At 41.8% G+C, this 25,601-nt stretch overlaps 1 protein-coding gene across 3 annotated transcripts in view; it reads right to left on the bottom strand.

Annotated features, from left to right (window-relative positions):
- Positions 1-25,601, bottom strand: part of LSP1 (lymphocyte specific protein 1) — a 113,779-nt gene that overhangs the window by 53,659 nt on the left and 34,519 nt on the right. The window contains exon 1 of one of the 3 annotated variants that reach the window (XM_077460726.1): positions 5,818-6,145. The exons of the other annotated variants lie outside the window; for them this stretch is intronic. Within the exon in view, the coding sequence (XP_077316852.1) occupies positions 5,818-5,873 (56 nt within the window). The 5' untranslated portion in view covers positions 5,874-6,145. Of the gene's footprint in view, positions 1-5,817; positions 6,146-25,601 lie in introns of those variants that run through there. 3 annotated transcript variants of the gene reach the window in all.

The raw sequence follows: 25,601 nt of genomic DNA on the forward strand, positions 1-25,601 counted from the left end.
CCCAACAGACCTCCTACCTGCTGCTATGACTGACAAAAAAATAAAAGGACCAAGAAACTGAATGGCAAGCTAACAACATAAAACCCGAAAACCTACTTTAAATACCCCAGCACCTTGAGAAAGTAGGATGCTCCCCCAAACCAAAACAAAGGAGGGAGGGTGGGAGAAAACTGTCTGATGCTGTGATGAGCTTTGATTGGTTTCACTCAGCTCCACGCCATATACTGTTTGTTAAAGCCCCTCTTACCTTTGACATAAGATACTCACCTTTCCCAGTCGCCATGTCGCCAAACGTTTCTCTAATTGCTAGATCTGAACTTCAGGGAGTGTTGACCTCACAAGTTCCTCTGCATCTCTCACTGGCTCCTCCCTTAGACCTCATGCCACCACTGTTTTCTGCAGAGGGGGGAGCCAGTGAGAGCTGTAGGGGCCCCAGGAGGTTGTCCCCAGGGGACAGTTCTTATGATCACAACATTTGGATCACACTACAATGTGCTTATGTATGGAGAGAAAACAATCACATAGGAGCAACACCAGGAGCCCAGTCATTGATTGATTAAAATAACCCCAGATGACTTCCATTTGTCTATACAGATTAAAGCGGAGCTAAACTCTCTCAATCAATATAAGTTACTATTAATCTTTATGCTGCTAGCATTAGTAAATAGATAGGAAGGTATATTCTATTCACCCATATTAGACTTGTTTTTTTTTAAGTCTTGGGCATTTTGTTTTTCTTTCTTCTGGAGGAGTGGCCTTCCCATCTAAACACACCCTCCTGCCTGCATGCCTAACCGAAGGGTAGATGGATTCCAGGAAGTAAATGCTACATTTACTCTCTGCCCTTAGTCAAGATAGCCAGAGATAGAAGTGCTAGGGGGTGTTTTTCAATCAACAAAATAAAACATGGAGACAGGGATGGATGGGTGAATTTTCATGCTAAGCAATGTGTATGGAGGAATTTATTTTGCCAGCTGCGCTGTCAGCTGTCACTGTCTGACAGCTGACACTGTCTGAATACCTGAACAGCAACTGTTGCTGATTAAATGCAGTAAATTCAGACAAATTTTCCACTTAGCCCCTTAGATTTCTCTGGTCAAGATTGTTGGGCCGGGTGGTTTCAACCATGGCTTGAATATTGGATGATTCTGCAGAAATTGGCCAAAATTCAAGCTGTGTATGACAGGCTTTAGGTCAGGGGTCTTAAACGTGCGGCCCTCCAGCTGTTGCAAAACTACAAGTCCCATCATGCTTTTGCCTGTGGGAGTCATGCTTGTAACTGTCAGCCTTGCTATGCCTCATGGGACTTGTAGTTTTGCAACAGCTGGAGGGCCGCCAGTTTGAGATCCCTGCTTTAGGTAAACCAAGCTGTCATGTTGATGCACCTGGCACCTGAATGGGTATCTGAGAACTCTGATCAAGCCTATGTATTTGTTTGCCCTCTGGAACTGGTAAGAACTCTGTCTATACTTGGTCAAAATGTGTAGCACAAGGAACTCTGATTTTGCAGACATTCTTCTGGTGAAGCCTGTTATAGGAAAAAGTTCAACTTAGATTTTTTATAAAGAAAAGGAATTGAACAGTAAAACTGGGCAACACCAAGCATGGATGGAGGAATCTCCATTGTGTTCAGACAGCTGTGGCATCCTTGGGTGTTGGTGCTGCTGAACAGTAGCTGCATCTGATTGGATGCAGTCACTAGTTGGCCGATAATTTTCCATTTTAGCATTAAGGCCGGTACACACAATCAGAATATCGGACAAAAATACCGCTTTTGAATCGATCGTACGATAATATGATCATTAGTACACAGCTTTTGTCTAAAATTATCCGAAGGGACAAACCCTAAAATTTTTCATTTACGATACCAGATTGTACGATTATCATTTAATCAGTACAGTTTTCGTCTGAAAATACAATACAAATGCAATACAATACATTACATCAATTCCGAATTTTTAATCTGTCCTAAGAGCCTTCTCGTACTTCAGTAACCTCTTCTTTTTTTATACGAAAACTAGCATGCAAAAAAGGAAAACGGATCATTTGTCCAATAATCTCATTATGTGTATCAGGCTTTAGTCTCTCCTAGATTAGATGAATTGTCACATTTTTCAATTTGTGGCTTTGTGATAACAAGCCCCCCACCCTCTTAAAGTGTATCAAAACCCTCCAATCCTTTACAGCCAAGGAAGTTGCCATCTTGGCTGTACAGTAATGCCACGTACACACGACCGGACTTTTCGACGGACTAGGTCCAACGGTCTTCTCAACGGACTTTCGGCGGAGTTCAGAGGGACTTTCAAAACGAACGGACTTGGTCACACACGAATGGGCTGAGTCCGTTCGAAAGTCCATTCGTTTTGAACGTGATGACGTAAATGGGACTAAACAAGGAAGTTCAATAGCCAGTAGCCAATAGCTGCCCTTGCGTCGTATTTGGTCCGTCGGACCAGCATACAGATGAATGTTTTTTTTCCGATTTCGAGTCCGTTGGATAGATTTGAAACATGTTCTATTTCTAGGTCCGTCGGATTCTTTTTATAAAAAATGGTCAGACTTGACCACACGCGATCGGATTGTCCGACGGACTGATCCCGTCGGACCTAGTCTGCCGGAAAGTCCAGTCGTGTGTACGTGGCATAACAGTCTTGAATGTAACGGTTTTATTAAGATCATTGGATTTAGTTCTACTTCAAATGAGCTGCATGCTGCAATCAACAGATTACACCACCCATGGCCATTGTTCACCCTAAGTCAGATTTTAGGTTTAGTTTGCTCTAATTATTTATATTATGCCATAAATTAAAGTCTTATAAATGATACCACAAAAACCCACAAAGCATGCCAAACGTACACATATGGCTGCATTGCTATGACATAGCCGTACAAACATGCAATGACACACAGTATACGTTCATACCCCGAGTGTCTGAGGATCACTGGAATGCAGCCAAAGCATTTATCACCGGCTGTATCTTTAGGGGGTTTACAAAAAGATTAAAGATATATAAACAGACCTCACAGTGTCACTTTACTTCACTCCAGAAATTGAGTTTACTGGCTGCTGAATCACAGGCACTGCGCCAGACATCCCTGCTTTCCTCCACTGACTTATTCCAGATTTGATCATCTCTAATGCATCATCACACATTATTAATAATGCGGCACAGCAAATTGTGACAAGTACTATTACCACCATCATGTGTGTACCCTGATATACGTATACAGCAAATTGTGACAAGTACCATTACCGCCATCATGTGTGTACCCTGATATACGTATACAGCAAATTGTGACAAGTACCATTACCACCACCATGTATGTACCCTGGTATACTTACACAGCAAATTGTGACAAGTACCATTACCACCATCATATGTGTACCCTGGTATACGTACATAGCAAATTGTGACAAGTGCCATTACCACCATCATGTGGGTACCCTGGTATACAAACATAGCAAATTGTGTCAAGTACCATTACCACCATCATGTGTGTACCCTGGTATACATACACAGCAAACTGTGACAAGTACCATTACCACCATCATGTGTGTACCCTGGTATACATACACAGCAAATTGTGACAAGTACCATTGCCACCAACACGTATGTACCCTGGTATACGTACACAGCAAATTGTGACAAGTACCATTGCCACCAACACGTATGTACCCTGGTATACGTACACAGCAAATTGTGACAAGTACCTTTGCCACCAACACGTATGTACCCTGGTATATGTACACAGCAAATTGTGACAAGTACCATTATCACCATCATGTACTGTATGTACTCTGATATACGTACACAGCAAATTGTAACAAGTACCATTACCATTTGCCACAATCATGTACGTATTCTGGTATACATACACAGAAAGTTCTGTCAAGTACCATTACCACCATAATGTATATACTAAGGTATTAATTCTTAATTCTTACCGTTGGATTAAAGCCAACCCTAATCTTAAGATGAAATTGGAGCACTGGGTGGCTCTTTTTGATCCCCTCCCACTCAACACCCTTTAATCTGAAAAAATCAAAGGAGCTGGGCAGAGAATCGTCGGCCAAACAGCAGCGGCATCCAATCAGATGCAGCCACTGTACAGGTATTCTGACAGTCAACACCTTCGTCCCCATGCAATACAACAGCTAGAAAGGGGGAATCAATAGATTTCTCCGGTTTAGCTGCAAGGCTGAACGAAAACAATCTTACAGTGCATGGCCAGCTTTTGTGTTATGGTGCAGATTACTGGAGGGTTAAGAGTTAAGCAGAGCTCACGGGACATCGATTGGTTTTACTTTTGATCTGACCTCATTTTTAGTTTTTACATTTGTGGCAGCAAAAGCAACTACATCAGGCTACCAACACCAAAGACTGACTTTAGCTGGCTATACACTAGTAGAATTTCATTCAAACATGTTCACTTTAAGAACGTTCATTCACTTTGTAACCTTTAGTGAGATCAAATCAATGTTGGTTTTTGACCCAAGGAATGAGAATATTTGGGGAAAGGTGGAAATTTTTTCTCGTACAAACAAATTTGGGAAAATAAAATTGATTCCAAAATCAAATATAAAAAGCAAACTAAATTTCAAAGCACTTTCAACATCATTCGTCAAGTCAACGGATGTATTGAGAATTTTTTTACAAACGTTTGTCGAGAATCTATTAGTATATGGCCAGTCTTACACCAGCAAGCAAACTGTCCCTAGAAATACTATGGCAGTGTGTCTCCAGCTTTCTTTATTTTTTACTCAAATCTAAAATAATCTTTCCAGCCCCAGTGAAGGTCATACATTGGTACCTGGCTATACGTCCTCCTCCATACTGGCACCTCTTGTGCCTGACATTCCATCACATCCTCTCCACATTCCCCCACATGGATTCTTCCTTCCTCCTCATCAACATGCATGTTGTTTCCCACCATTGCTACAGCCCTCCCAGCCCATTCATTCCCATCAATCGCGAGTCATTCACGAAATACAAGTCCATCGTATCGCTATGCCAATCTCTTCAACTTTACTTTGTTTTAGATGGGCTCCATCGTCGCCTTTGACTTCAGAGTTACCATCGTTCTAAAATAACTTTGGGGACCATTGGTTGATATGTCACTCATCCTCATACAATCCGAGAGGATCGTCCATACATCCCAGGCATGCTGTTCTTCAATAAATGTTAATCAATAATCATGAAAATGTTAGTAGATACACTCTGAAGTTAGTGAAGAGATTTGATAAAAGTTAAAGATCATGATTGATATGTTTATGACTTGATATGATCACGATGATGATGGTCATCATCATGAATGGTAAGATCAAGACCTGATAAGATTATGATGATGGTCATCATGATTGATAAGATCATAACTTGATAAGATTATGATGATGGTCATCATGAATGATAAGATCAAGACCTGATAAGATTATGATGATGGTCATCATGATTGATAAGATCATGACTTGATAAGATTATGATGATGGTCATCATGAATGATAAGATCAAGACCTGATAAGATTATGATGATGGTCATCATGATTGATAAGATCAAGACTTGATAAGATTATGATGGTCATCATCATGATTGATAAGATCATGATTGATAAGATTATGATGATGGTCATCATGATTGATAAGATCATGATGATCATCATCATCATAAATGATACGATCATAGCTTCTTTGATAAGATCATGATGACCAGGAATCTGGTGGTGAAATAATCGCAGGCATACCCTGGCGTTGTCCCCAAAAGTCCTAATCGTCTATCAGATATGGGAATTGATGATCTTTGATTTCCATCCTTTCTCACCTTAGTAGATTCTGTAGGCTCTTCTTGCTGTCTTTTCTCACAATTGCAGTAGACATCCTCTTAGCGAAGCTTTGTCTTCACCTATGCCTCTTCGTCCTCCCCCTAGTCTTTGTATGCAGAACTGCCTCCCCAGTCCTCCCACACCACACCTTCCCTTTATCAGCTCTGATCAATCGATCAGTTGTTCCCAATGTGTCCTGTCTTTGTCAGTTCCCAGGGATCATAAGTGGATCTCCTCTCCTCTCTGTATTGCTTCTCTCCTCTCTCTCTCTTTTTTTTTTTTTTTCAGGAAGTTTGAGCAGATGCCTTCCCCCCCTTTTGTTTCCAGCTCCCTCTCCCCCTCCTCCTGTGTTGGGAAGTCAGGGGGAGATGATATGAGGTAAGAGGAAGCTGGACCCTCCCTGGCCCTGTGTTTGGGGAAGGGGAGGGGGTGACAATATGTCACTGTCTGACTCCCCCCTCCCTCCTTCCCCTTACACATTCTCTGGGGGAGTCCCCTTTATCACAGCAAACATATTTTCCCTGATGCTCTAATCACAGCTGAGAAGGATTTTCTCACTCCTCTATTGATTTTTTTTAAATGTATCCTCTTTTTCTAAATCAGTGTTGCTTTGTTTTGCACACCGTGTCCTCCTATCACACTGTATTGTGTGCTTTCCAGACAGCGTGTCATTTCCATTAGAGTTTTATGCCACAAAGACTTATTATCCTGCTGCATTATTCAGCCTTTTGTTCCATCTGCTTCCACATTTTCATCCCATAAAGATATCTACTGTCCAGTCTTTTTATCTACAGAAGAGGATCTCTTTTGTTTTTGTTTGTAAATAATCATTTCATTAAAAAAAAAGCATTTATATATTGTGGCAAATTAGTTAATTGAACCACTTTCAGACACTTTGAGCGACAGTGAGCCCACGTTCACAGCGGTGCGACTTGTCATGCGATTTGACAAGTTAAAGCAAATCGCATGACAAGTCACACCCTATGGAACTGTTCAGATCGGTGCAACACCAACTTTGCGGTGCCGCACCGACTTGAAAAAGTAGTTCCTGCACTACCTTTGGCGATTTCAGGTGCGATTTGTATAGACATCTGTGCACGATAGACATGTGCGGTTAGTTTTGTTTTGAATAAATATTCGGATTCATTTTTCATTACTCAGAGATTCGGATATATCCGAATACCCAAATTACAAAGTTTAACGAATGCTCCGAATAACAAAACCAAATTGGCTTGAATTTCCGAAATTCTAATTGAAATTCGAAACTGTAAACATGTTTCTAAAATCAAAGACTATGGGGGTTATTTACGAAAGGCAAATCCACTTTGCACTACAATTGCAAAGTGCACTTGAAATTGCACTGAAAGATCTGAAACGGGAAGCTCTGCTGATTTTATCATCCAATCATGTGCAAGCTAAAATGCTGTTTTTTATTTTCCTTGCACGTCCTCCTCGGATCTACAGCGACTTTACTTCCAAGTGCACTTTCAGTGCAATTTCAAGTTCACTTTGCACTTGTAGTGAAAGTGGATTTGCCTTTCGTAAAAAACCCTCTACGTGTGTTATTAGAGTACCATTTTGAAATAATGCTGTTTTAGTTAAGCCAAAGGGGATTTAATCAGTTAAGTACCGCCCGGCGCAGTTCCACCGGCCATCCGCGATCGCTCCTGAGAGAGACAGGACGGGGATCTGTCAATGTAAACTCAATACAAATCTGTCAGGGGAGAATAGACAGATCTGCTGTTCCTGGTGATTAGGAACAGGGATCTGTCTCCTCCTCCAGTCACTACACTGCCCCCCCCACAGTTAGAAACATCTTCTTAGGGAACACAGTTAACCACTTGATCGCCCCCTAGTGTTAACCCCTTCCCTGCCAGTGACATTTATACAGTAAACAGTGGCTATTTTTTAGCTCTGATCGATGTATAAATGTCACCGATCCCAAAAAAGTGCCAAAAGTGTCTGATCTGTCCACCGCAATGTCACAGTCCATATATCTTGTCAGAATACCAAAACATTGCCTGCATTTGATCAGAATTCACACGCCTCAAACATTTTACTAATGTTATTACACATGTGTTTTCTAGGAGAAATGTTCCTGCGCAAGGATCAGTAAAATGCATGCGTGTAGATGTGTCTGAATGCGTAAAAACATCCGAATATATTCCAAATGTCCAAATAACGAAAAATTTGTCCACATTTAAATTCGGAAATAACAAAACAAAACTATTCAAATTTTGTCAGAAATATTGTGTCATTATTTCAAATTAATTTAACTTTGTTACTATTGTAATTTGGAAATTTGTATACATCTAAATTTCCGAATAACGGAAAATGTGTCTGAATTTCAATTTGGAACAAAGCGAACCGCATATGTTTAATACACACATGTGTCTTTATGCATTTAAACGCATCTATATGCATGTATTTTACTGATCCTTAAGCAGGAACTTTTCCTCTACAAAACACATGTGTAACAACATCAGTAAAATGTTTCTGGTGTGTGAATTACAATAGTAACAAATTTAAACAAATCCGAAATAACTAAACAAAATTTCTGACGAAATTAGAATTTTTGAAAAGTTTTTCGAATTGTTTTTGAATTCAAATTGTTTTTGAATTCAAATTGTTTTTGAATTCAAATTGTTTTTGAATTCAAATTGTTTTTGAATCTAATTACTGAAGAGAATAAAATAGAATAGAAAATAAAGGAATAGAATAGAAAATAAAATAAAAGAATAGAATATAATAAAGCAAAATAGACCAAAATAAAATAGAAAACAAAGAAAAAGAATGGACTAGACTAAAATAAAAAATGTAACAAAATAGAAAGAATATTTTTTAGAATAGAATAAAATAGAACATAACCTTCTTGCGAAATTCAAAACAAAATAGAATAGAAAATAAAATAACAGAATAAAATAGAATAGGAAATGAATGGAATAGAATAGAAGAAAAAATAGAATAAATTCAAATTCGAATACAAAAGAAATGAGTAGAAATAAAATAGAATAAATTCAATTCAGAATGAAATTTGATTCAAATCGATTCAAATTTTCCGAATTCAGAAAATCTAATTGATTTGAATGCGAATTCAGATCCGTAATTAAAGAGCACTTATATATGAGTTTTTTATGCCTGTGTGAATGAGGCCTTAAAGAGGAAGTAAACCCTTCCAAACAACTTGGACCTATAGGTAAGCCTAGATTAAGGCTTACCTGTAGGTCCAAGCAATATCTCCTAAACCTATATGGTTTAGGAGATATTTGCCCGAAAATGGGCACCGCTGTCTACGGCGCATGCGCCGTAGACAGCGGCGCGCAGGCGCACTAAATGCGGCAAATCCAAGAATGGATTTGCCTAATTTGTCGACTCCCGTGCGCATGCGCGGGAGTGACGTCATCGCGGCTTCGCCGTATGGCAGCGGCAGAGCTGCGAGACGCGACTCCCGTGCGCATGCGCGGGAGTGACGTCATCGCGGCTGCGCCGCTGTGATTCGTCGGAGCTGCGAGACGCCACCAGCAACATGGATGCGGCGGACTACAGGTGACAGCGGCGACTTCGCTGGCTCCTGTGTCAGGTAAGTGACACATAATGAGCTACTATGCGATGCATAGTAGTCCATTATGCTTTACCTTTGCAGGGAAAAAAAGAGGAAGTAAACCCATCAGGGTTTACTTCCTCTTTAAAGTGGAACTACTGTTCACTGTGAGCTTGCGGGCTCTTTATTGCAGAGGAGACATACATTTCTTCTGCAATAAGATGAAAGTACCTGCGTGCCTACAGCATTCCCCAGCATGTAAACTGAGCTGCGCATGCACAGCTCAACTTACAGAGCTAGCCCGATCCCTGTGTGCAGGGAAGACTGGCTCCTGCGCATGCACAGAAGTGACGTCATGCCGCTCTGACCAATGAACATGTCCAAAAACCAGCACAAAGAAGAAGGTGTCGGCGAGGGAGAGACTATTGGAGGAAAGGTGGGTATAGTTCCCTTTAGTTCTGCTTTAAGGCTGCATATACCTACATAAACCTTAGGGAAGAGCCTGTAAGGTAGCGTTCACACAGGCATTTTGCCATGCTGCAAATTTCAGAAACAGCAATCTGATTCCTGCTGCTGAGATTGACAGCTGTATGTGGATCACATGGCGGATACATGTCATGATAGGCTGTTGGTGGCTGCTGCTATTCATGCACTGTTCACATAGCGAGGATGAATAGCCGTAGTGATTGTGATTGAATACACTTTGTTTTAATGTACTTTTAGCCCTTGTACACGCGGTTGGACATTCCGACGGAAAATGTCTGATCGGACCGTGTTTTTGGATAATCCGACTGTGTGTGGGCTCCATCGGACTGTTTCTGTCGGAATATCCGACGGACAAAGTTTTAGAGCTGGGCTATAAAACTTTCCGACAACATGATCCGATCAGACTTTGTCCGATTGTGTGTAGAGAATTCCGATCGGACAAAGTGCCACGCATGCTCAGATCAAATTCCTAGACCAAAGCTATTGGCTACTAGCCTGAACCTAGTGCCGTCGTAATGAAATAACGTCATCACGTTACGTACGATCGGATTTTCCGACAACTTCGTCCGACCGTGTGTATGCAACACAAGTTTCGGACAAAATCTTTTTTGTCGGAATGTCCGACTGTGTGTACAAGGGCTTATACCTGAACAGCTTCTCCTCCTCCTCTCTTCCCTGAAAACAAAACCTTTTTGCATGAATGTGCAAAAACGCTAAAAAAACATGAAACAAAGCTTCCGCATCATCTGGAGGTAGAAGCTGGCCATACACCATTCAATCTGTACAATTGTTTTTTTTTTGGAGTTATTAAAACTACAGTATGTAATTTGAGGACAGACCTAAGCAGTTTATTCCATTAGCAGTTCTAAAGAAGATTGTACAATCAGATTATGACATGTATGGTGAGCTTATGGTGATATATAGTCATAACTTCTTTTTTGATTGATTTAGATTGATCTACATTGGATTAAATCAAATTGAGTCGATCGGCCAGAGCAGACATTTATTGATTATTTTGCCTCCATCGGCAGCACTGAAAAATGTTCATTACTATGACGGTATTTCGGTCAGATCATAAGATTAAAAAGTTACAATCGTATTTAACTACTGTTTGCAATCCACTTCCCCATGTATGGCATATCGGTCAAATGGGTTGTCAGCTATAGTGCCGGTTCAAAATAGAGCGATGCAGGAACCAGGGCGATTCCAGTGCCGGTTCCCACAATGCATAGGACTCACTGGCAGTTCACACTGCCCTATGCAAACCACTGCGGATGTCAATACAATGTTAATGATAGATCAGTTCGCAGATCGCAGTGCAAACTGTCAAATGCTGCAGGAATCGGATGAACACCCATGCAATCCGATTCCAGTGCAGGCCAAAAAAAAGGGTCCGGCACCATTTTGGTGCGTGTGCGATGCAAATTCAGCCATACAATCTGTATGGCTGAATTTGCAACACACAGACATTGCATGAACAACGATCACATGCGTGAAAAAGATCCACTACCAATATGTAATAAGAAACAAAAGAAGCTCTCTAAAGATCTAAATAGAGAAGATACTCATGTACTCCAATATGGAAGAGGCTCACCAGAACTAGTGAACTCAATAAGGCTTATCCCCAATGAGTCAACCAGGCAGGGGGTGTAACCACAATGGAAGGTGATCCCTTGATCTTTATTGCGGATCGGTTTTGGGATGACTCGATTGTTTCAACAATGATACACCAAAGAGGCAAGCTGTATTTCTCGAAAAGAAGCGATGTATCCAAAAGAGACAGAGAAACTTTACATAGTGTAAATCAGCAAGATGTAACATTTATTTTAAAAGGTCAAGAACACTCACATGTCCAAGGATAAAAAAAAGCGCTTGTTTCAAATATCACTCAGCATAACGCAATGGCCCAGACAGAGATGGACCCAACGCGTTTCGTCCAAAGGAGACATCATTGGTGGTGGATCTTTTTCACGTATGTGATCATTGTTGCTGAGATTAGGACTCCATTCCCCATCCTTGGACTATTCACAGGAACATTGTTTTTGTCTTTTTGTCTTTGCCATTTCAGCAATGAATCCATTGGACATTTTCTCTTTCGCACTTTAGTATTATTGGACATTTTTCTTAGCACCAATATAACTGTCATCTATGTGTCCATATGTATGCACACGTGCATAGGCGTGCGCAGCCTATTGCATTAGGATGTGCACCCCAAAGCTCAAAAACACATGAACGTCATCTGCTGTCACAGGGAGGAGGCTCTGATGGTGGGAGACAGTTGATTGGGAACATATTACGGTACATCCTAAGTATAGGTGTAATGTGTTCCTACAGTTGAACCTAGCCTTTAATATGATGAGGGGCATTTACACTGGTTCCTGACACCACAACCACCCACCTGGTGCCACCCTGGGTAATGCTAATGCACATGGGGTAATTAGGGTGTGCCCAGGCACACCTGGCACACCCTGTGCGCACGCCTATGCACATATGTGATATACCTATTGGATATTTCCCTGTTGCTCTCTTTACATTTTTAACCTATTCTACAATTTTTTCCTTCACTTTGGATATTTATCACTTTTCTTGTTTAACCATTTATGGTCATTTATTATCGTCTCTTGATGTATGATAATATATGTATGTCAAATTATGTTTACACATAGCACTTACTATATACTCACTATAGCACTTACTATAGCACTAGTTGTGAATGGAGCCTTAATCACAAAGATTATTGAACAGAATAAAACAACTCACTTCCAGCAGTTAGGATTGTTTCATCGTTTCGATACTGGTGATGGTAGGTTGTTGGTGGTAGGTTCTTGGTAGGTTGCCTTGTTGTGTTGTGTTGTTTTGCATTATCAGAATTGAAATTTGTACAGCGTACGAGCAACATAAGCTTGGCTTTGTCCGAACAGATGTCTCATTGTGAGGACTGGTGATAAGGCATCTGTCTATCCTGTCCTATATCAGAGCACCTGGACCTGTCTAATCCCCTCCCTGCTACACATCCTCCATGTGGACGGAGCTTCAGATGTGCACAAAGCTTTGTTTTCTTTTCCATGGAAAAGCATTTGGTCACCAAAATTCCATTTGGAATGTTTCTGTTGACCAGAAGGCTTATCACCGTCTAATAACAGATCGTTTGACTTTATCACAGAGGTTGGGACACAGGTTTATGGCACTAAAAAGTAAATTTTTAAAGGGGCAGTCCACCCAAAACTAATATTTTATTATAGGTGAATATATCTGTTAGTCATTGATTATATATATATATATATATATATATATATATATATATATATATACACTGCGGGTAAAATAAGTATTGAACTAGTCACCAGTTTTCTAGGTAAATGTATTTCTAAAGTTGTTATTGAGCGTTTTTGCGTCATTTTGCTAGCGGTACCGCAGCGCTGCGCGATTTGTTTCGATGGAGAGCAGCGGTGGAGGAGCGGTGAGTTCCCCGCTCCAAAGAAGCTGCTGGCAGGACTTTTTGTGACGCCCTGCCAGCGCACTGCTCCAGTGGGAAAGCCCTCGAGCTTTCACACTGGAGTGAATGGAGTCATTTTTTCAGGCGTTATTTTTAGCGTTGTAGCGCCTGAAAAACGCCCACAGTGTGAAAGAGGTCTTAAAGAATACCGTAACATTTGTACTAACAAATACTAACTAATTTGTAGAGCACTTGTTAATGATAACAAGAAAAGCAGTCAAATAGACAACAATAGATCCCCCCTCAGCAACAAAGGACCACCACAACAAAATACCCCCCTCCCCAGTAACAATAGACCCCCTGCAGCAACAACAGATTTCCCCGCAGTCAGCCTCAATAGAACCCAGCAACAATAGTTTACCCCAGCAACAATGAACCACCTACAAGAAAATACCACCCCTCCTTCAGCAACAATAGACCCCCCGGCAGCAACAACAGATCTTTAAGCAGCCAGCAATAATAGACCCCTCCCTTAACAGTAGATTCATCCCAGCAATATAAGACCCACACCAGCAGCAACAGACCCGCCCCTGCGAAGATAGATCCCCTCCAGTGACAATAGATCTCCAGCATCCAGCGTCAACAGACCCTGAGCACACCCCAACACCCCTTGCCATTACATACGTTCAGTCCTGGGGGTGCCGGAACTACGGTCACCCGCTGAAAAAAAGCCCTGGGTTTAGCCAATTGCTTTTAAAGACTACTTTTGCATGGTCCATGTAATGTAAGTATGGAAAGGATACGTCAGTTGCTTACATACTTTGTGCTAAAGGGTGATTCTTTTTACCATCTCAGAAAGTTGGGGGTATGGTATGTGTGCGCAGGGATGAGATGAAAACAAACCTAAATCCTAGCTCTTCAGATTTTGTGCCATATTAAATCAGATGATGATTGTTATTTCACATGAGAATGCTTTGTTTGCCTCCAGTGTATATATTCTTTTCTGTGCCTTCACTCTTTGTTTCACTAATAAATTCCAGCAACAGAAAAAAATCACCCTGAAAGATGAACCCCAGAGGGGAATTCCGCCTGTTACAGTAAAGCTTAAATGTACAGTATTAGAAAATAATCATAAATAAAATTATACATGTGCAGGTATTTATAACACAGGAGAGTTTTTTAAAAATAATTAATACGTGTCCACATGTTAAAGAGAACTTGTCTCCAGGCCTTTTATTTCAAAAACAGTCTTCCCAAGAGATTATATGGGCATTTCTTGTGTTTTATGCATGTTTACCTGTAAAAGCCCCCTTGTGTAGATACTCTAGTGACACTCTATAGCAGTGGTCTCCAAACTGCTGTCCTTGGGCCAGGAGTGGCCCTTTGCTTGCCTTTATCTGGCTCTTGGGCCACTATTCCTCCCACTGACACCAACAGTAAAGCGTCATTTTACCCACTGATGCCAACAATGGGGCATTGTACCTTCCACTGACATCAATCAAGGGGCAGTATTCCTTCCACTGACACCAAAGATGGGGCACTATTCCATTCACTGACACCAACAGTAAGGAATCATTTTTACCACTGGCACCAACGATAGGGCATTAATACTCCCACTGGCATCAACTATTCCTTCCATTGATACCAATGATGGGGCACCAATCCTCATCCTACTGACCACAAGTGCTATGTGATTTATTTATTTATTTATTTATTTTGACCACTAAGCTTGAAACCTTGTATACTCCCAGTGATGCCAGGCATTCTCTTTTTCCACTGACCACAGCCCATCCCTCCTAAAGTCTGAAAGACAGTAAAGTGGCCCTTTGTTTAGAAAGTTTGGAGACCTCTACTCTCTATGTAGTATTCCCCATTTGCTTTTCCCTGGCTACTACATAAAATGTTATATAGTAAGGTGGGCGGAGGAGCCGAGGAGCTGGGCCAGCAGAGCAAGCAATTAGACACTCCCAGAAAAGTGGGGGGCTATGATATTGGAGGAGAATTGTGCTAAGAGGATGACTTCCCTGCAGTGGTCACATTTTATGCAAGAAAGATTTTAAAGTATTTGATTTAGTTTATCTCATAAGACTACTTTTTTTATTACTCAGCGATTTCCTACAGTATCACCTAAGGCTAGCCTTGCATGGATAGGTCCCTTTCACACAGCGGGTCAGATCAGGTGCGCCTGTAATTTTTTTAGGCGAACCTGATTGGATGGCCCATTCACCCCTACAGGCAAGCGTATGTAAGCGGATTTGTGTCTGTTTACACCCGCCTACCTCCGGGTCCAATCCGGTCCAATAAAAAAAAACAAAGGTGAGCCGTCCTCTTCTGTTTAGGTGGAGCAGATCGGAGGGTTGCCAAGTGTAAACGGACAGCCAAATTAATTTACTCCCGGTGGCCCATAGAGCTGACAAGGATTTATCATTTGTCATCATTCTGCTCAGATCAGCAGGGGATCTGTGAGTGGATCCCTTGCTGATTGGGATCGAGCCCATCCCATGTGAAAGGGGCTTTAGGTTTCTCTTGGTAAATCCTGTGGGCTGAATGAGAGAAAACCAATTGACTCCTCGATTGGTACTATACAGCATGGGTGAAGGAATCTCCCCTGACAAGTATTGTATTCAAGCAGCTGTGACACCCATGGCTGCCTAAATACCTAAACAGTGGCTATATCTGATACGATAAAGTCACTGTTCAGCCAATATTCTTCCACCAAGCTCAATTGGTTTTTAGATCTAATCTTGTCAAGCCAGGTGGTGCCAATAAGGCCACCCATGGCTCAAATTTTAAGCAATTTAGCAGGAATAGGCTGAAATTTAAGCCGTGTATGGCTTAAAGTCCAACTCTGGGAATACCTAAAAAAACACCCTTGTACTGGGGCCCCCTGCACTGCAAGGCTTAAATACTCTTTAACAGTAGAGGATGAGGATTAAGATGTATTTTATAGGTGGTCCCTCACTGTCCTCATGTAGAATGGAGGTCTATTGGCCCTGTGGGGCTTTAAGTGCAATAAGAGCAAATAAGAAATCCTTTTCATCCTGCTCCTTTGAATTTTCCTGCCACTACGGTGAAAAACAAACTTCAGTATGACCCCACTAACCATTAGATCAAGGTTTCTCAACCAGGGTTCCTCCAGAGGTTGCTAGTGGCTCCTTGAGCAATGAGCAATTTTTGCCTCTCACATAAGTTCCCATTGACACCATTGATATTTTTAGCTATCTGTAAAGGGGAATTCATCTCAATGACCACAATTATTAGGAGCATTCTTCCCACTGTCCATCATACTAATGTATCATGAGTTGTAGATATAGTCATTTTAAGCAGAGGTTCCCTGAAGCTGGAAAGTTATTTCAAGGGTTCCTCTGTGTTGAAAAGTCAGAGAAAGGCTGCATTAGATAATCAAATGTTCTGAAAATGAAAATTTTCAGACAAATGCCTACTGGTATATGGCCAGTTTTACACAATATATGCAGTTCAAAGGATCAGATCCTACTGCCACCTTGCATAGGACCCCCCTCCCTAACAGGCCACAGGAGGTAGATAGATGCCTTGCCATGGCATATACTGTATGTGCTGCGAACATAGGGATTGGTGTACCTACCACCAAAATAAAGTACAATCAGTTCAAATTAGTTTTTTGGCCTCATTGTAAGACCATATGCCTAGACCACGTGGTTCTCATCTGCTGTTACAATCAGTGTTCAAAAGAGCGGAAAAGTCTTTTTTTACTAGGTATTTACATTTGTCACTCAGTAATGTGTTTAACTAAGTGTATATGCAGCCAAGTATTCTATATATTTTACTTAAGATTATAGCTGAGACTTTTTCCATTCCAATGTGGTGAGACAACCGTTCATAGACAGCCTCATAAAGTCTTGTTAACAATTGTTATATTGACATTGCACAGTCTGCCAATCTATATTTGTGCCTATGTGGTTTTCTGAGGCAGTGGAGAGGTAAACTGGTGGTATGGGCACATGGTCATAACTCACAGTCACAGTATAGTTTATTTACATCTGGAGCTGATAATCATCACTTGGAGCCTCACACATTGTAAATCTGTAGATTCTCTCACTGGAATTTATAATTTTCCATAGGGAAGGTAGATCTTCAGCGCAGGGGAGGTGTGTATGCAAACACAAGGTTAACTTTACAGTATGTAGGGTTGGGCTGGCCATACATTGCTTGAATTTTGGCCGATTACTGCCAAATTGGCAAAAATTTAAGCAAAGTTGGCAAGCACAATTTTAAAAATGCATTGATCCAGGAGGAAAGTTATTGGATGAACAGTGGCTGTATCCTATCAGATACAGTCACTATTCAGGTATTCCGCATTCGTGGGTGCTTGGGCACAATATCCAGTAGTGGAGATTGCTCAATTCACCCTTTAGCATGAAAGGGGAAATCAATTGATTTTCTCCTGTTCAGTCTGTGGCTAGCTAGTTTGCTGACCATACACTAGTAAAATTTAATTTAAAAAGTTTTGTTTTAAAAATGTTTATTTGATTATCTAATTGTTAGTAGTGTTATATCAACCACAATTTTTGACCGCAGTGGCAAAAAAATTTGAAGGAACAGGACTGAAAGTGTTTCTTGAACTAACAAATTTTCAAACAGTACATGAGGTTTTTGTTCAGGAAGTTACATTCATTCCAAAATCGAATGTTAAAAAAAAGGAAACGTTGAAGTACTTTCCAATGACATTTGTCAAGTCATCAAATGTACTAAGAAATTTAGTATAAATTTTTGTACCACTGTTCGTTCAAAAAACTACTAATGTATACCCAGCTTAGGTGGTACAGGGAGGGATTGCGTGAGGGTTAAAGGGAGGGCTAGTGTTGGGGATACTACGTTTGGATGCGGTTTTCAGAGAGGGATAAGGGTTGGGGTTACAAGAAGGGTTTGTGTTAGGGTTACAAGGATGAGTAGTGTGAGGGTTAGGGATACAGAGAGGGCTAATGTGAGGGTGATTGTTAAGATTTACATTGAGGGTTTGTGTTAGGGTTGGGGTTAAAGGGAGCATTAGCGTTATAATATGTTTTTCACTGGTACTAGGTATGAGTATGGGGGGGAGGGTTTAATGATAAGATTACAGGAAGGGTAGTGTGAAGGTTGTGGCAAAAGTTGGTGTTAGGGTCAGGGTTAAAGGAAGAGGTAGTATTAGGATAAGGTTTACACTGGGGTTAGTGTAAGGTTTGGGGGTACAGAGAGGGTAGGTTAGGATTACAGGGGGTGTTAGTGTGAAGGTTACAGGGACGGTTAGCTTTGGGGTTACAGAGAGGGTTAGTACAAGCAGTACTGGAAGGGTTAGTGGGTTAATATTGGGGTTGCATATAGGGATAGTGTAAGGGTTCCTGCAATGGTTAGTGTTGGGGTTACAGAGAGAGTTAGTGTGAGGGTTACATGGAGAGTTAGTGTGTTAGTGTTGGGGTTACAAAGAGGGTTAGTGTGAAGATTATAATGAGGGTTAATGTTAAGGTTACAGAGAGTTTTAGTATGAGGGTTACAAGGAGGGTTGGTGTTGAGGTTATAGGAAGGGTTAGTGTGAGGGCTAAAAAGAGGGATGGTGTTAGGGTTACAGATAAGGATAATGGGAGGGTTACAGGATTGGGTTAGTGTTGGGGTTACAAAGAGCATTAGTATAAGGGTTTCAAAGAGGGCTGCTGATAAGGGTACAAGGAGGAATAGTGTGAGAGTTACAGTAAGGGATAGTGTTGGGATTACAGAGAGGGTTAGTATGGGTGTTGCAGCATAGGTTGGTGTTGGGGTCCAGAGAGGGTTAGTATGAGGGTTATAGGATGAGGTAGTGTTGGGGTTACATAGAGGGTTATTATGAGGGTTACAGGATGGGTTAGTGTTGGGGTACAGAGACAGTTAATATGAGGGTTACAGGATGGGTTAGTTTGGGGTTACACAGAGGGATAGTATGAGGGTTACAGGATGGGTTAGTGTTGGGGTTACATAAACGGTTATTATGAGGGTTACAGGATGGGTTAGTGTTGGGGTACAGAGAGAGTTAGTATGAGGGTTACAGGATGGGTTAGTGTTGGGGTACAGAGAGAGTTAGTATGAGGGTTACAGGATGGGTTAGTGTTGGGGTACAGATACAGTTAGTATGAGGGTTACAGGATGGTTAGTTTGGGGTTACAGAAAGGGATAGTATAAGGGTTACAGGATGGGTTAGTGTTGGGGTACAGAGAAAGTTAGTATGAGGGCTACAGGATGGGTTAGTGTTGGGGTTACAGAGAGGGTTAGTATGAGGGTTACAAGGAAGGTTAGTGTAGAGGTTACAGAGAGGGTTAGTGGGTCAGTATTAAGGTTACAGAGAGGGTTAGTATGAGGGTTACTGGATGGGTTCTTGGGTTTACAGAGAGGGTTAGTATGAGGGTTACAAGGAAGGTTAGTGTAGAGGTTACAGGGAGGATTAGTGGGTCAGTATTAGGGTTACAGAGAGGGTTAATGTGAGGTTTATGAGGAGGGTAATTGTTAGGGTTGGGGGTTAAATGTAGAGTTAGTTTTAGGATAACATTTAAACCAGGGTTAGTGTAAGGTTTGGGGTTGCAGGTACGGTTAGGTGTAGGGTTGTGGAGGGGCTAGTTCTAGGATTACAGGAAAGGTTAGTGTGAGGTTTGAAGTTACAAGAGTTAGCAAGCTTTCTGCTCTCATACTTTTCTGTGGAAATGTAATATAGAGACCGAATAGCTGCTATGGCAACAAGAAGAGCTCATGTATGAAATTCAAAGCATTAGGGTGCTATATTCATATATTCATTTCATGTGGTGCAGTTTCAGTGCAGTGAATTTTAAGTGCATGTCAGTTCATCTTTATGAAGGTTGCATTTTGCTGAAAAGGACTGCACCCGAAACACGCCAAATGCTGCGGTGTGCCAAAGAGCCAAATCCAGATACAGGTCATGGGACTAGGGGGTGACCTTTTATGTTCCGATTCCATGATTATGGATTAAACATTCTTTGCAATACACCTGAAACACATTGACAGACAAACATTGGCTCAGACTGACAGACATTTGCAATCGGTTACCATGGTACCTATGACTTTATAACGCAACGTTCACGGCATATAATTTATTTCAGGCAGCTCCAGCTATCTGTAGGGATTGAGACCTCAAACCATGTAGATACGCTGCCGACCCCATCACTGGATGAGACTAGAGTGCAGATAATCCTTTGAACTCAAAGTACGTCATTCCTTTTCATCAAGGATGAGTGAAACTGAAAGTTTTAATTTCTGAAACATTATTGAAAATAAGATTTCTGCAGAATGTCCCCATTTTGAGGAAATGGCCCATGGGGAAGGCAAAATGAAGGTGGTTTTCGGTGATAAGTGTGCAGCAGGCTTTAAATAACTTCTGAGAGTTAAATATGTTCCTTTCAACTCTCCTGGACCTTGTGGTGGGTAACCTGATCATTGATTAACCTAGCCATTTCAAACTTTTTTCACCCCAAAACACCAAAAAGGAAAAAATAAAAAGATCCTTGTTGAATTTTCACCAACTGTAAAGGTAATGTTGCTAAATCACTCTACTAATCCCTACTGTATGCAGGTAACCCTAGTAAACTGTGAGGATGTCATCCCTTTATTACAAAATGATAGCCCTTGTACACACGGTCGGAGATTCCAATGGAATGTGTCCGATCGGACCGTATTGTCGGATAATCCGACTGTGTGTGGTCTCCATCGGACTGTTTCCGTCGGGAATATCCGATGAATCCAAGTTTTCCAACTATAAAATTTTCCGACAACATGCTCCGATCGGACATACTCCTATCATGTGTAGCCTACTCCGACGGACAACGTGCCACGCATGCTCAGATCAAATTCCTAGACCAAAGCTATTGGCTACTAGCCTGAACGTAGTCCCGTCATAACGAAATAACGTCATCACGTTATGTACAATCGGATTTTCCGACAACTTTGTCCGACCGTGTGTATGCAACAGTTTCGGACAAAATCCGTCGGACAAAATCCAACGGATTTGGTTGTCAGAATGTCCGACCGTGTGTACAAGGGCTTAGTGTTTTCTGACAACGCCGTACTCTTTAAAGTCTATGATCAGCTTAGAATTTCCAGGTAAAAAGTAATATCAGTCACTGAACTGCCACTGCTATCCTGAAAACAGTCAGGCTATTTTTTATTGATCTTCATTGATTTAGTTTACTGCATCCAGAACTCCTCCACACCGCCTAACAGAAGTTGTAAGAACTTAGGGAGGGTAAATGTGCGTTATTCAAATACCGGGACTGCTTGCTGGAAAGAGCACCCGGGATCGGGATACGGGGTGGGTCCATGGGATCACAGGGACCACGGGGTTTTGGTTTAGATCCCAGGACAGCCCTGCTGAAATCGGGACAGTTTGGCAGTATGAGCTCCTCCAAGGGAGGACTTCTTCCTTAAGCAGTACTGTACTGCAGCCAGGATATGGTTCAAATTATTATTATAGAGCATTTATATAGCGCAGTGCTTTACAACATGGGGGCAGACAGTACAGTTACAATACAAATCAATACAGGAGGGATCAGAGTTCCCTGCTCCTTAGAGCTTACAATCTAGAATATTCCATTTAAATCTCAGCACTTTGCTTTCTCTCTCTGCTTTTTGCATCTCTGCTGTGTTTACATTAGATCAGGGGTTTTGAATTAATCACTTGCCTACCAGGCACTTACACCCCCTTCATGCCCAGGCCATTTATCAGCTTTCAGCGCTGTCGCACTTTGAATGACAATTACGCGGTCATGCTACACTGTACCCACTCATTTTTTATCATTTTCTTCACACAAATAGAGCTTTATTTTGGTGGTATTTAATCACTGATGTTTTTTTTATTTTTTACCAAAAAAAAAAAAGACCATAAATTTTGAAAAAGACATGTTTTTTACTTTTTTCCCTGTCAGTAAATTTTGTAACTAAGTAATTTTTCGCCATCACTGATGGGCGCTGATGAGGTGGCACCAATGGGCAATGATAGGCTGAACTGGTGGGCATTGATGAGGTGTCTCTTATGGGCACTGATGAGGCAGAACTTATGGGCACTGATGAGGAGGTACTAATATGCCGCACTTATGGGCACTGATAGGCAGCACTTATGGGCACTGTTAGGTGGCACTGATGGGCAATAATAGGCGGCACTGATAGGTGGCAGTGGCGGGCACTGATAGGCGGCACTGGTGGGCATGTATAGGCGGCACTGATAGGCGGAACGGATAGGCAGTACATATGGGCACTGTTGACCATTGATGGGCAACACTGGGAAGTGATGGGCATTGATCGGCAGCGCTGATAGGCGGCACTGATTGCCAGCACTGACTGGCATGGCTGATGGGCACTGATTGGTGGCACTTGTGGGTAGTGGTGGGCACTGATTGCTGCCACCGGTGGGCACTGTATGCTGGCATTGGTGGGCACTGTTTCTGACACTATATTTATTTATTGTAATCAGGGCACTGATGATCAGTGCCCTGATTACATTCCTACATATTCCCTGTGAGGAGATGCCGCTCTGTCAGTGTAAGGTGTGGAGAGCCGATTACCAGCACTTCTTGTTTACATGTGACTGGCTGTGATTGGACACAGCCGATCACATGGTTAAAGTGCCGCGGACGCAGCTCTTTACACAGATTGGGGTCATGCCGTGTCCTAGTGTGATTGCGTGACTGGAGAGGATCCTTGGATTATTTACCGGAGGCGTCATTAGACCCACTGGAGTCTTTATCTGAGAGGCTGGGGTACACCTATGGTGGATCACGGAAGGTGGGAGAGATTGTGATTACAATTTTAGGACTGGATGAACTTTCCTGCACTTGATCACTGCACCTTTTACTTCCATATATCTAGATAATATTAAAGATTGTGGATCCTTATTCACTTTTGAACATGTAATTTTGGACTATTTATGAATTTGTTGCTTGTTGATTTTGTAATTTGATGTTTTTGCACTACACACTTTTTTTGTACCTGCTGAGTTAGCGCCACATTCATTATTTCACATGTGTGTGGGAATACCTCTCCTGCATTACACACATTACACAAAAAGTCAGTGGTCTGATGTATTACATCTTCATGAAAAATGGTAGTTCTAACCAGATTGGCTGCATTCCTTCTATGCAATTTTTAATTCTGGTGGCAGTAGATTTCCTGCTTGGCTGGTATGGGATGTTGCTTCATCCAAACACATATGTCCCATTGTTATCAACAGTTGTGATGTGAACTAGACACTACAACCTGCACCATAAGGATTGTCCGTCCAACTTAGTCCGCTGAAACGTGTTTCAGCGGACAGTCCGCTCGTGTGTGGGCTTCAGCGGACTTTTTCAGCGGACAGTCTGGCGGACTAAGTCTTTCGGAATTTCCGTAATACAGTCCGTCCAACTTTGGTTTCAGCGGACAGTCCGCTCGTGAGTAGGCTAGTTGGACGGACTAAGTATGGCGCATGCTCAGAAAGGATTTACACGGCCGAAGGTTGCATTGCAGTGTATTGGACGTCGTATTTCTAGTCCCGTCGTACGTGCTGTACACGTCATCGCGCAAGCTTTCAATGGACTGTCTGTTCATCTTGTGTGGTCAAGTCCGTTCATTCAAAAGTAGGACGGACTGTCTGTCGGATTGTCTGACGGACTTAGTTGGACGGACAATCCTCTCATGTGTACGCGGCCTTAGAATGACAGTCAGACACTTGAGGCACTTAGGAACATGGTTTACTGATGCTTAGCATTAATGACTATTGCGATTTATGAAAGCACATTATCAGGTATATTGTCAGCAGATTTGTGTAAAACTGTGACCATTCCTTATCTGTCTGAGCTAAGCTATCTTCTGGGTTGTAGTGGGACAAACTCCATGAGTGGTGACAGCCTGGACATCCCTCTTCTAGTAAGACCTCTACACTATGTAAAATTGAGCCAGAAGAAGACTGATTAGCTGCCAGAGATTAGCTGCAGGCGAGAATTAGAGGTGGCAGAAGTGGCATCTAATACTCTAATATGCTTAACTATAAACCGGTGGTAATTATATACAATGCATGATATATGAATGTACAAGATTAAAATGACTGCTCTGTAAAAACTTCTGAAAAAGAGCTTGAAGTAAACCTATGGTAGAGAAAGTAACAGGTTGACTTTGTAGCAGAGTAAGCAAAAAGTAAACATCTTATACTAACCATTGCCATGCTACCCTCTTAAGCTGGCAATAGATGGTTGAAATCTTGGACCAGCCAATATTCGATCCATCTATGGGCAGATCGATTGATTTGGGTACAACCAGATGCCTTCGTCTAGTGGATTCAGCTTGCTCAGTGGGGGATTGCTCTGCTGATCTGGTGGATGATAGGTCCTGTCTGCTCCGCTGTGCAGAGTGGATACGGACACAGCCCCGCTCTTCCCTATTGGGAAATCAGATAAAAAAGGACTGCCTGTCCACGTCTGTCCGATCCGCCAGACGGATGGAAAAGAGGACCACCATTCCGTCTGGTTTTTGCGGGCAGGATCAGATTGGATGGCGGTGGGTGTCAGCAGAAATGTGTCCGCTGACATCTGCCGCTCCATAGAAGAGACTGGAAGTCCACCTGAAAAACTGACAGGTGAACCTCATCAGACAGCCCGTGTGAAAGGGCCCTAAAGCTGGCAAAAGACTGATCAAAATTTGGCTGGTTCAGCAGGGACCAGCCAAAGTTTGATCAGTGTGTGGCTGTCCCTGCTCAACAGTCAATTGTTTGATCGATGCCTGACGAAGGAAATTTTTTTTCTTTATACTGTATATGTACTATATTCTAACTACTGTAAAAGCTGCTGGCAGAATACAGTAGGGGTGAAATTCCACCATCTATTTAATTTGTGTGGATGGAGATGGTTAGGTGGGCTGATAGTTTAGCCATCTGCTGGCTGAATAAAAAAGGTTTAAGTTTCAACTATTTAAGAAATAAACTTAAATGGAGCTGTGCATTATGCTCAAGAAAGGAAACCATTGGGTTCTAAATACTTGCACCTTTATTACCTTAAAGTGGTTGTAAACTCTCCCCCACAACTTTGTCCCATGTAAATCAGCATAAAAAAACCCTAATGAACACTGCTTGTAGATGTCTCCTTACTTGCTTGTACTGTTGTAATCCTTTTTGTTATTTAGAATAACGTCACTGAGGATGCCCAGATCTCCCCTGATTTACGGTACACTCTCTATGTGCTTGTTTATCTGTTATCAGGACTTCCTACGGCACACCACTGATATCCCAGGAGGCTGCAGAATCATTCAGAGCTTCCTCCTACACACTGTGTGACCATGTGACATCACATGCAGTGTAAACCTGG

Source organism: Lithobates pipiens, unplaced genomic scaffold, assembly GCF_037356315.1.
Source record: "Lithobates pipiens isolate NorthernLeopardFrog02 unplaced genomic scaffold, aLitPip1_a1.2 Scaffold_10, whole genome shotgun sequence".
In the NCBI taxonomy this organism is placed as follows: Eukaryota; Metazoa; Chordata; class Amphibia; order Anura; family Ranidae; genus Lithobates; species Lithobates pipiens.